Genomic DNA, 12,815 nt, shown 5'->3' with positions numbered 1-12,815 from the left:
GTCCCAGGTAAAATTAGCATATCATCAAAGACCACCTTGTTGGTAAACAAAGTAGGATATTTTTAGTACATTTTTTTTGGGGGGGGGGTCTATTAGAAATAGAGCCCCAAAGTGGTGATGCCATAATACCCACAAAACCTAGCGGTCAAAACAGGGAAATGGTACCAATTGTTTATTCATCATTCGTTTTTTCCCATAGGGGATTTTAGAAACACTTAAAATAAGGGCTGTGTTTCTTCTAGGCTCACCTTGGTTTTGATAACCGTTTAAATCTCTCTAGGATAAGGGGACTTATCAACATATCCATTTACTCTCAGATTCTCAGAAAATGCTAATTACCATCAAAGTAGACATCATGCAAAACTGCAAGCTCTTGCATGTCAACTCTAGCTGACAGGTATTGTGTCAATTTAAAACTCGCACAAGACAGTTCACAGAATTGTGAATGTAAAGAAATTCAGCCAACTTGTGAATTACTACATTTAGTTAACATTAGATAGATCTATCCAGATATTATTACCTTTGCTTCAATTCGTCAGCCTCGTCCAGATCTTCATGGCATTTGTAGTTCTGTATGATAGCCACATTAGCAGCTAATTAGCATGTTGGGGGGGTAAATACAGGCGAATATATTGATAAAAGTCACCTTGTCCTAGAGAGATTGACACGGTAATCGAAATGTCACGCCAGGGTAAACCTACACTGAACGCAGACCTTATTTGACATGTTTCCAAAATCCCTTATAGGAAAAATTAATGGTGGAAAAATAATTGGAACCATTTCCCTGTTTGTCCGCTAGGTTTTATGGGTGTTATGACTCATACTGTGTAATCTATAATCAGATAGGTCATACAGAATGTTCTTTGACTCTTCATAATAGGAAAAAACAAGACTAGGAATTCTGTATTACACCAAACAATAATGCAGTGAATTTGTTTTCCAGAGGTGGGCAGGTAGCCAAATCCCTGAGCTGATTGGTGAAAAATATGTTGAGCAAGGCACTTAACCCTCATTGCTCTGGATAAGAGCATCTACTAAATAACTCAAATGTAAATGTGCCCAATCATTCCAACTGCTCCGTTCTTCTGTCCAAGACTGCGTAGTAGTGTGAGACCAACCTGCCACTAAAACCCAGTGTCTAAGAGTACAAAAGTGAGTTTTTGTTCAATCATTGGTTTGATAGGAAAACAATCTAGCTTTTAAAGGTATACAACTTTTGGATTTTTGGCAATGAATGCCCTGTATCCACTTCACCTGAGTCAGATGAACCGGTGGATACAATTGTTGTCTCTCCGTGCAGTATGAAGAAAGTTGGACAAGCGAAGGATGCATCGGGGAAAAAAATACTGAGTCTGAAGGTCTGGCCTTTTCTACACTTTGCATCCAGTATGAAGGAAGTTAAGAGGTTTGCTTTGTGAGCCAATGCTAACTAGAATTAAAGGAATGACTGGACATCTATGGTATATACTATTAGACATCTATGGTAACTGCTAGCATGCTAGTAAATACCACAGACTTCCAGTAATTGCGCTAACACTAGTTAGCATTGGCCCGTGAAGCTACCTCTTAACTTCCTTCATAGTGGATGCAAAGTGTAGAAAAGGCCAGATTTTTTAGATTTAGTATTTTTCCCATGCACCCCTAGTTTGTCCCTTTAGTTAGAATGTCCGACAGCTCATCAGTCAACCACACCTAACTTTCTATCCAGTCAGAGACATTCTCTTTAGCATACTCGTAAATCCCGCCTCCAGCCAGTGAGTTTTGGTGAAGGGAGAGTTGTTTGATATCGTTAAAACTTGTTTTGCTATTGCAGAAGTGTGGTAAGAGGTTAGTGGGAAATGGCGACGATTAGTGCGGAGGAAATTGAGAAAAAGTTTATGAAGCAACAGCTGTGCTGGAATGCAAACAATATGGGTGTCACTTCTGATGGTATGGAGCGTGAGGATGAGGGTCAAGGGCTGGAATGGCCGGTAGTGGAAAGACACAGGAAGAAGAGAGATCACGATAGAGAAATACACAGGAAGAAGAGAGATACAGTCAAAGAAGTGGAAGCTTATCAGTGATGCTGAGGTTTGAGAAAGTCTTGCCGGGAAAAGTACAGATAGGATTCCTTAGTTTCAATGTTATGTAGTATCAATGTTAGAGAGGCTCAGAGATAAAGGATCAGTCATGATGTATCATACTCAGAGGCCATAAAACAGATTGGTAGAACTACAGTGCAGACTGATGGAGCGGACATGTATGTATCTGTAGAAAGTGGCCCTGCTGTCAGACTGATGGAGCTGACATGTATGTATCTGTAGAAAGTGGCCCTACTGTCAGACTGATGGAGCTGACAAGTATGTACCTATAGTAAGTGGCCCTGCTGTCAGACTGATGGAGCTGACATAGATGTATCTGCAGTAACTGGACCTACTGATGGAGCTGACATGTATGCATCTGTAGTAAGTGGACCTACTGATGGAGCTGACATGGATGTATCTGTAGTAAGTGGACCTACTAATGGAGCTGACATGTATGTACCTGTAGTAAGTGGACCTGCTGTCAGACTGATGGAGCTGTAGTAAGTGGCCCTGCTGTCAGACTGATGGAGCTGACATGGATGTATCTGTAGTAAGTGGACCTGCTGTCAGACTGATGGAGCTGACATGGATGTATCTGTAGTAAGTGGACCTACTGATGGAGCTGACATGGATGTACCTGTAGTAAGTGGACCTACTGTCAGACTGATGGAGCTGACATGGATGTACCTGCAGTAAGTGGACCTACTGTCGGGGCTGATGTACCTGTAGTAAGTGGACCTGCTGTCAGACTGATGGAGCTGACATGGATGTACCTGCAGTAAGTGGACCTACTGTCGGGGCTGATGTACCTGCAGTAAGTGGACCTGCTGTCAGACTGATGAACCTGCAGTAAGTGGACCTGCTGTCAGACTGATGTATCTGCAGTAGGTGGACCTACTGATGGAGCTGACATGGATGTACCTGCAGTAAGTGGACCTGCTGTCAGACTGATGTACCTGCAGTAAGTGAACCTGCTGTCGGGGCTGATGGAGCTGACATGGATGTACCTGCAGTAAGTGGACCTGCTGTCAGACTGATGAACCTGCAGTAAGTGGACCTGCTGTCAGACTGATGTATCTGCAGTAGGTGGACCTACTGATGGAGCTGACATGGATGTACCTGCAGTAAGTGGACCTGCTGTCAGACTGATGTACCTGCAGTAAGTGGACCTGCTGTCGGGGCTGATGGAGCTGATATGGATGTACCTGCAGTAAGTGGACCTGCTGTCAGACTGATGAACCTGCAGTAAGTGGAGCTGCTGTCAGGCTGATGAACCTGTAGTAAGTGGACCTGCTGTCGGGGCTGATGTACCTGCAGTAAGTGGACCTGCTGTCGTGGCTGATGCTTCTGATGGTCCTATCATGGTTTCAAGGCCTCAGAAATCTTGTTCATGAATGTGTGGTGTCAAAGAACACTTTAATAATGAATAAAGTTGACATCATAGCTTTTATTAGTAAGATTATCAATACGATTCGGGTTGTGGAAAGCATAAATACCAGGTTGAAGGTTATTGTGGAGATGGCAAAAGAGATATTGGGGTTAACAGATGTTATTGTTGAAATGGTTGTTGACATGCTGAACAATCCTAAGGGTGGAGTGTTTATGCAAAATATACAGTACCAGTCAAAAGTTTGGACACCTACTCATTCAAGGGTTTTATCTTTATTGTAGAATAATAGTGAAGACATCAAAACTATGAAATAACATTTGGAATCATGTAGTAACAGAAAGTGTTAAACTAATCAAGATATTTAAAAAAAAATATATAAAATAACATGCATCAATTTCAAAGATTTGACTGAGTTCTCCCCCTCAGACGATCCTGCAGGTCAAGAAGCCGGATGTGGAGGTCCTGGGCTGGTCTGGTTACACCTGGTCTGCGGTTGTAATGCCGGTTGGACGTACTACCAAATTCCCTAATTTTGGAGCCTGCTTATGGTAGTGAAATTAACATTCAATTCTCTGGCAACAGCTCTGGTGGACATTCCTGCAGTCAGCATGCCAATTACACGCTCCCTCAAAACTTGAGACATCTGTGGCATTGTGTGACAAAACTGTGTCCCCGGTTTCAGCTCATGAAACCAACACTTAACATGTTGTATTTATATGTTAGTTCAGTGCAGAAGGAAAGCCACTGAGGATGGCAGCTGACTCTATAGCCATTCCTCACATCTGTCATATCTTTCATCTGAGCCTAGAGGAAAGTCATTGTCCTCAGGCCTGGAGGGAAGCCAAAGTAATTCCTCTACCCAAGAGTGGTAAAGTGGCCTTTACTGGTTCTAACAGCAGACCTATCAGCTTGCTGCCAGCTCTTAGCAAACTGTTGGAAACAATTGCGTTTGACAATTGCATTCGGAAACATAATGTTAACTTTCACTGCTATGCGGATGACACAGAGCTGTACATTTCGATGAAACATGGTGAAGTCCCAAAATTGCCCTCCCTGGAAGCCTGTGTTTCAGACATAAAAGCAAATGTTCTACTTTTAAACTCGGACAAAACAGAGATGCTAGTTCTAGGTCCCAAGAAACAAAGAGATCTTCTGTTGAATCTGACAATTAATCTTGATGGTTGTACAGTCGTCTCAAATAAAACTGTGAAGGACCTCGGAATTACTCTGGACCCTGATCTTTCTTTTGACAAACATATCATGACTGTTTCAAGGACAGCTTTTTTTCCATCTACGTAACATTGCAAAAATTATGCTGAAAAATGTATCCATGCTCTTGTTACTTCTAGGTGAGACTACTGCAATGCTCTACATTCCGGCTACCCGGATGAAGCACTAAATAAACTACAGTTTGTGCTAAACACGGCTGCTAGAATCTTGACTGGAACCCAAAAAATTTGATCATATTACTCAAGTGCTGGCCTCTCTACACTGGCTTCCTGTTAAGGCAAGGGCTGATTTCAAGGTTTTACTGCTAACCTACAAAGCATTACATGGGCTTGTTCCTACCTATCCTTCCGATTTGGTCCTGCTGTACATACCTACACGTACGCTACGGTCACAAGACGCAGTCCTCCTTAATGTCCCTAGAATTTCTAAGCAAACAGCTGGAGGCAGGGCTTTCTCCTATAGAGCTCCATTTTTATGGAATAGTCTGCCTACCCATGTGAGAGACGCAGACTCTGTCTCAACTTTTAAGTCTTTATTGAAGACTAATCTCTTCAGTAGGTCCTATGATTGAGTGTAGTCTGGCCCAGGAGTGTGAAGGTGAACGGAAAGGCTCTGGAGCAACGAACCACCCTTGCTGTCTGCCTGGCCGGTTCCCCTCTCTCCACTGGGATTCTCTGCCTCTAACCCTATTACAGGGGCTGAGTCACTGGCTTACTGGTGCTCTTTCATGCCATCCCTAGGAGGGGTGCGTCACTTGAGTGGGTTGAGTCACTGACGTGATCTTCCTGTCCGGCTTGGCACCCTCCCTTGGGTTGTGCTGTGGTGATCTTTGTGGGCTATACTCGGCTTTGTCTCAGCATGGTAAGTTGGTGGTTGAAGATATCCCTCTAGTGGTGTGGGGGTGGGGTTATATCCTGCCTGTTTGGCCCTGTCCGGGGGTATTGTCGGTTGGGGCCACGGTGTCTCCCGAGACCCCTCCTGTCTCAGCCTCCAGTACTAACGCTGCAGTAGTTTATGTGTCGGGGGGCTGGGGTCAGTCTGTTATATCTGGAGTATTTATCCTGTCTTATCTGGTGTCCTGTGTGAATTTAAGTATGCTCTCTCTAATTCTCTTTCTTTCTCTCTCTCGGAGGACCAGAGCTCTAGGACCATGCTTCAGGACTACCTGGCTTGATGACTCCTTGCTGTCCCAGGTCCACCTGGCCATGCTGCTGCTCCAGTTTCAACCTGTTCACCAGACGTGCTACCTGTCCTAGACCTGCTGTTTTCAACTCTAGAGACAGCAGTTGAATAATCGGCTATGAAAAGCCAACTGACATTTACTCCTGAGGTGCTGACCTGTTGCACCCTCAACAACTACTGTGATTATTATTATTTGACCCTGCTGGTGATCTATGAACATTTGAACATCTTGGCCATGTTCTGTTCTAATCTCCACCCAGCATAGCTAGAAAAGGACTGGCCACCCCTCATAGCTTGGTTCCTCTCAAGGATTCTTCCTAGGTTCTGGCCTTCCTAGGGAGTTTTTCCTAGCCACTGTGCTTCTACACCTGCATTGCTTGCTGTTTGGGGTTTTAGGCTGGGTTTCTGTACAGCACTATGTGACATCAGCTGATGTAAGAAGGGCTTTATAAATGAATTTGACCAATACAATGCTTCTTCTCTGTAATCAAATTAACAGCAGGCTTTCAGCATGCTTATAGAGAAGGGGACTCAACATGTACTGCACTGACACAAATGACTGATGATTGGTTGAAAGACATTTTGAAGATTGTACTGTTAGATTTCAGTGCAGCCTTGATATTATTGACCATAACCTGTTGTTGAGAAAACTTGTGTTCAAGCTTTTCAACCATATCGTGGATTAAGAGATGTCTAATATAACATAGGGTTTTCTTTAATGGAAGCTTCTCTAATGTCAAACATGTAAATTGTGCTGTACCGCAAGGCAGCTCTCTAGGTCCTATACTCATTTCTATTTTTACCAATGACATGCCACTGGCATTAAACAAAGCATGTGTGCCCATGTATCCTGATTATTCATCGATATACGCATCAGTTGCAGTCTGTTTTGGAATGGGTGGCCAGTAATAAACTGGTCTTAAACAGCTCTAAAACGAAGAGCATTGTTGCTTTCACTTCTTTGAGTGCATCTCTCTTCTTCCTGTGTATTTCTCTATTGTGATCTCTCTACTTCCTGTGTATTTCTCTATTGTGATCTCTCTTCTTCCTGTGAATTTCTCTATTGTGATCTCTCTACTTCCTGTGTATTTCTCTATCGTGATCTCTCTTCTTCCTGTGTATTTCTCTATTGTGATCTCTCTACTTCCTGTGTATTTCTCTATTGTGATCTCTCTACTTCCTGTGTATTTCTCTATTGTGATCTCTCTACTTCCTGTGTATTTCTCTATTGTGATCTCTCTACTTCCTGTGTATTTCTCTATTGTGATCTCTCTACTTCCTGTGTATTTCTCTATTGTGATCTCTCTTCTTCCCTAAGTTCTAGACCTCAGCTGAATCTGGTAATGAATGGAGTGGCTGTTGAACAAGTTGAGAAAAAATTTACTTAGTTACCTTCGATTGTAAACGGTCATGGTCAAAACATATAAATGAAATGGTTGTAAAGATGGAGGAGAATTCTGTCCGTAATAAAGAGATGCTCTGGAAAGACTGATTGCGTCACTTCTTGTTTTTATAAGAAGCATTGTGTTGGAAAGTCAACTTACACAAAGAACTGACACACACTTCTTTTTAGTCTCCAGGTCCAGAACAAATTCAAGGAAACGTACAGTATTATACAGAGCTATGAGAGCATGGAACTCCCATCTTATATAGGACAAGTGAACAGCAAACCTGGTTTCAAAAAAGCAAATAAAGCAACACCTCACAGCACAACGCCTCTCCCCAAATGTGACCCACTTGTGATTATGTACTGACATGTACAGTATGTGTAACTGATAGATGCACACACACATTACATGTTTATGTTTTTAAATGTATGTCAATTGTGATGTCTTTCGTCTGTCTTTTTCGTTATGTCTCGGACCCCAGTAAGACTAGCTGTCACCATTAGCGTTGCCATGGGAATCCTAATATATTAAATCAAACGGGTTGTAGTAGTAGGTGCACCGGTTTGTGTCAAGAACTGTAACGCTGCAGGGTTTTTCACGCTCAACAGTTTCCCCGTGTGTATCAAGAAAGGTCCGCCACCCAAAGGACATCCAGCCAACTTGACACAACAGTGGGAAGTATTGAAGTCAACATGGGCTATCATTCCTGTGGAACGCTCTCAACACCTTGTAGAGTCCATGCACCCAACGAAATTAGGCTGTTCTGTTCTCAAATTAAGATCCTACATTTGGGCTCCAGAGCCGCGCAGCGGTCTAAGGCACTGCATCTCAGTGCTAGAGGCATCACTACAGACCCTGGTTCGATTCTAGGCTGTATCAAAATCGGCTGTGATTGGGAGTCCCATAGGGCGGCGCACAATTGGCCCAGCATCGTCCAGGTCTGGGTTTGGCTGGGGTAGGCCGTCATTGTAAATAATATTTTTTTTTAAATAAATTTAAAAGTCCACTCCTCTATGATTTGAGGCTGTCCTGAGGGCAAGGGGGGGGGGGGGGGGGTTGCAACTCAGTATTAGGAAGGTGTCCTTAATGTGTTATACACCCAGTTTATATTGGTAAAAGAAAGTCTCAATAAAACCATTCTTTCTTTTGTTGTTGATGGTTTGTTGTGAATTGATGGGAGCAGGCTATTGGTGTACGTCAGGGATGCAGGGGTACATTTTCAGTTGAGATGATGGAAACTTGCGTGGAAAAAGCAGGCAAGAGTTGAGCCAAAGAAGAGATGATTGGAAGATGAACAAAACAAAAATGACAGTATTATAAACATCTAAAGCAATCTCTGAAGCTGTTAAGAAAGATTTATTGTTACTGTGCATGTTCAACTGCTACTTTCTAAACAGGTTTTACCACCAGATCTGTCTCTCATCAAAAGCCTTATCCGCTCCCCACGTCCCCTCGCAAACAGCCGAAGAGGGAAAATGTATCATCACTATAGAAAGAAAAAAAAGTCCATAAGTCCATGGTGTCTCGTTCCTCCAGGGGGTAAAAGAGCTGTGAACCAGCTTGGCCACCAGGGGGCTCCATCACTTTAGTCGCTGCACAATGACTGCGTTGAGCAGGTTGGCATCCTGCAGCGACTGGCTCTCGTCAGTAAGCTCCTTGTTGGGGAAGGTTGTCATGAGCACAAACTCTGTCGCCGCCATCAAAGGGCGAGCTCCCACCACAAACTGACGCACGTCTGACACACTGAGGATGGGAAGAGAAATGACGAGAAGAAAGTAGGTAATATGGGGTTGGACATGCCCTTTATTGAGGGGGTGATGTAGAGCTTCATGGCTTCATCACTGACCTGTGAGTGTGGTTGAACTTCTGCACCAGTCTCCCCCCGTCGGCCAGTCTGATCTGGATGTTGGTCACAGGCTGGGAGGCGTCCAGGTTCACAGAGGCGATGGCCTGGGTCTCACTGGCTACCGGATCCTGGTCCCCCATACACGGAGCAGACACCAGCTCAGGGGTGGCACTGAATGGACGGGTGAGGTGGGAAAGAGACATTTATTGTGATTATACTGGATTTTAAATAAACTTGAAAATATTATACGTCCACATTTTCCCAGAAGATAATATCAAGTTTTGAAAAAATCTAAATGTAACCCAGCAATTTAACTTCAAAAGTCCATCAAATACAATATCACTTTGTGCCAAAATACCCCTTACTACCACCTTGTGGTAATAAGGTGTAACAGCCACCTTATTAAAGCATTGTGCTGAAAAGGGGGGGATCATTTCATTCCTTTCCTCTGTGTTGAATTCTATTAAAATAGAACTCACCCACCTGCCCAGTTTCTGTCCTTCCCCACCGAATGCCTTGAAGGCAACCTTGGGTTTGGAGAAGTCCTCATCCCGATTGTCCTCCATATCCAAGTTGACCTGACCCCCTCGGGAACGCTGCCTCAACTCCAAAGGAATCTCGCTGACAGGACGAAGGACTTCTGTTATTACAATGCTCCAGCAATAAGAAAACAAACTTCAGAGAGGGACATGTAGCCTCCAGCTGTCCAGTGCCATAAATCCATTTATAACTCATTAAATGGATTGAGAAAAATATGATATGTGACATGAGCTGTCGTCATATAAATAGTATGACAAGGATACGGTACAAACAGTGTACTCACCCCCTGCGGATGGACTCCAGGAAGATGGCGTTTCCAGGGTCGCTGTAGTTTCTGAGTTCACCGTCATCCAGGCTGAAACCTGTCTTCCACAGCTTCAGGACTATATGCACCTTCAGCACGTAGTGAAGAAAATACATAAGTAAGTAAAGAAGTAAATGTATTTTTCTGAGATCTAATGTATACTAGCAATACAACAAAAAAAACATCACTGTCAAACACTCACATCCTGCTGGCTGTTAGCTGCTCTTCTCTCCCCAGCCACGTAAACAGGCTCCTCCTCAGGCGCTGCACCAAGCCGGTAGCCACCACCAATAAAGGGCTAGAGGGAAAGAGGAGAGATAAGAGTTTGAAAAACATGACAACTAACATCTTACACCATTGGATCCATCAATCCCAAAACACAGGGCTAATAACACATACATATGATCAGTAAATTAAAAATGAATGATCCTGGTGCAGAACGTATCACTGAGAAGCCTTTCATACCCTGGCTCGACTAGGCTCTCCTGGGCCCCTCCCAGCCTTCTCCACGGGTACAGCCCCATGCTCCTTAGCCCCCTTGAAGAGGTCCTCCACCACCTCATTAGAGCTCTTCTTTTTGGGGGGTCCCACTATCTGCTGCCCACTGCGTTCAGAGCCCCCAGCAAAGAACCTGGTGGGAAGCCGAGGGAGGATGTGGCCATTGAAGAGGGGAAACAACACAACCAGGATTTTGGATCCAGTCCAAGCTTCTGGTTACAACACCAGTGCTGCAATTGTGTGGACGATGAAAACAATAACACAGGGACCCACCCCCACCCAGAAGAATCTGTTGATGCAGCAAAAAGCAATACCAGCCTACAGAGAACCGAATACAGACACATTCTGGAGGCTCAATAGCCTGGGTACCAGTAGGTTTCTGTGTTTCTGCTCACTTGCCAACTCCTCATGGAATTGTCATGCTGTTTGGCTTGACAATGACACTGGAGTAGGCAGAAACAGATCTGGGACCTAGAGCCTCAATACACTACTGTCCAAAATGCACATAGACTACTACAATTCATTTTCAAATTCATTGAAAATACCCCAAAGTCACAGAAGTATAGTCAAACCTACCTTTGCCCTTCCTCCTCATCACTGTCATCTACTTCCTCATGCATCATATCTCTGAAGGAGGTCACCCTATTTTCACTCCTTTACACAACAGAAACACACACAAAAATAACCATCAACATCTATCATGTAACATGAAATGCTTCATAGGATTTTATTTTATTTTAAGTTTGACAAGAGAAACACTGAAATTACTTAGATATTGCCTATCCTAAATTATACAGAGACTAACAGAGTAACAACAGATTTACGGAGGTCAGTTAGTTAGCTATGTACCTGGGCCCCGTAGGACGAGGCACAGAGGATCCACCACTCTCTGGCTGAGGAAGTGTCACGATGTCATCCTCAGGACCATCTTCAAAGAAACTGGCCAGGGCAAGCTAAGGAAACAGACCAAAACGCCATGTCATCCAAACATCAAGATGTCAGTGTCTAGTCACAGTCTAAACTTGATCGCCAACTACTTTGCTAGAGCTTAATTGTGAACTTGCCAAATTTTTTAAAGGGTAGCTAACTAAAAATTCTGTTATTAAACTTGAAATTAGATAAATAATGATAAATTAGCTATCATCTCAGTCACTTGATGAAGATTAATGTTAGCTTGTTATGATTATGAACTAGGTTAACTGGAGTGGCAGGTAGCCTAGTGGTTAGAGAGTTGGACTAGTAACCAAAAGGTTGCCAGATCGAATCCCAGAACTGACAAAATCTATCATTCTGCCCCTGAACAAGGCCGTCATTATGAATGTGTAATTAGATGACTGTGTTGAGAGAGAAGAGACATTATTAAAATACTTGCCTAGTTAAATATTTAATAAAGAAATGTTCAGCAGTTTATCTGCCAGTCTTAGAGCAAGTTAGCTAACGTTAGCCAAGCTAACTATTAAACAGTGGTAGTAAACTGATTGGTAGATATAGGTCCTAGACAACAATGGTCATTCAAGCTTTTGTTGTGAGAAAGAGTGACTTGCACAAATTGTTACAAACTAGCTTCGTTAGTTATCTAGTACCGGCTAGCAGTGGTGGTCTGGCAGCTAGCTAACTACTGTCATTCGTATATCGTTGTGAGTTCAAATCAAATATCCCATTTAGTACAACTTGTACGTACCTGCAAATCCCAGCCTGCAGACTCCAAGAAAAAACGGGCCCTCTCCTCATCAACATCTGTAACAGCAACGAACTCCCTCACCGAGACTTCTTGGTCCGCCATTTTGATATGCCCATTCAATGAAAGCACCGACCTCAACTGGGGAAACAACTACCAATTTGGTTCCTATCCGAGCAAACTGTGGTTCCTATCTGCGAGAAATGTTTTTTAATGAAATGTTGTATTTAGCACAAAGTAAATACATTGTATTTGAAGGAATAATATTTCACATATATTTGACATTTATATCTAACATTTTTCTTCTTCTTTTGTATTACCATAACAAATACACCTATATTTTCTGCCTAAGCAAAGGGGTAATCTGGGATTTGCAAAATAACAATTCAGACACCGCCACTTGTTTTTGTTAACAGCTGAGGGATTGGAGTGGAGAAGTGTAACCACTCTCAAATTCATAGACAGAGCTATGATGCAAGGACTGACAATACATGGGATCAACAACTATGTTTTGAAGCTATATTGATGTTTATTTACAATTAAAACAAGCTTATATTTTGGGTTCTGATGGGTTACAATAGTTATACTGAGCCTATTTGGGCATTTATAAGTGCTATTCCTCAAGACTCTTTGGGAAATTTGTATTTAAATGTTTTCATTGTTTCTAATAACGTGGACATTTAAACACTAACTCAT

The 12,815-nt window shown here is 43.0% G+C and overlaps 1 protein-coding gene across 2 annotated transcripts; it reads right to left on the bottom strand.

Annotated features, from left to right (window-relative positions):
* Positions 1 to 7,357: 7,357 nt before the first annotated feature.
* Positions 7,358 to 12,265, bottom strand: LOC109869565 (NSFL1 cofactor p47-like). Of its 2 annotated transcripts, none has more exons than XM_020459789.2 (9): positions 12,123 to 12,265; positions 11,291 to 11,394; positions 11,018 to 11,095; positions 10,409 to 10,574; positions 10,146 to 10,241; positions 9,923 to 10,035; positions 9,583 to 9,720; positions 9,100 to 9,270; positions 7,358 to 8,996 (listed from the first exon to the last, which is right to left on the bottom strand). In XM_020459789.2, the coding sequence occupies exons 1-9, from the start codon at positions 12,222 to 12,224 to the stop codon at positions 8,834 to 8,836; spliced, it is 1,131 nt and encodes a 376-aa protein (XP_020315378.1). In that variant the 5' UTR covers positions 12,225 to 12,265; the 3' UTR covers positions 7,358 to 8,833. The 2 variants fall into 2 exon arrangements, with proteins under 2 accessions (XP_020315378.1, XP_020315379.1); XM_020459790.2 differs by having other exon boundaries at positions 9,923 to 10,032; positions 12,123 to 12,264.
* Positions 12,266 to 12,815: the final 550 nt, after the last annotated feature.

This window comes from Oncorhynchus kisutch, linkage group LG24, assembly GCF_002021735.2.
Source record: "Oncorhynchus kisutch isolate 150728-3 linkage group LG24, Okis_V2, whole genome shotgun sequence".
Lineage (NCBI taxonomy): Eukaryota > Metazoa > Chordata > Actinopteri > Salmoniformes > Salmonidae > Oncorhynchus > Oncorhynchus kisutch.
The sequence above is the reverse complement of the archived record's forward strand: the minus strand, read 5'-3'. Positions and strand labels throughout refer to the sequence as shown.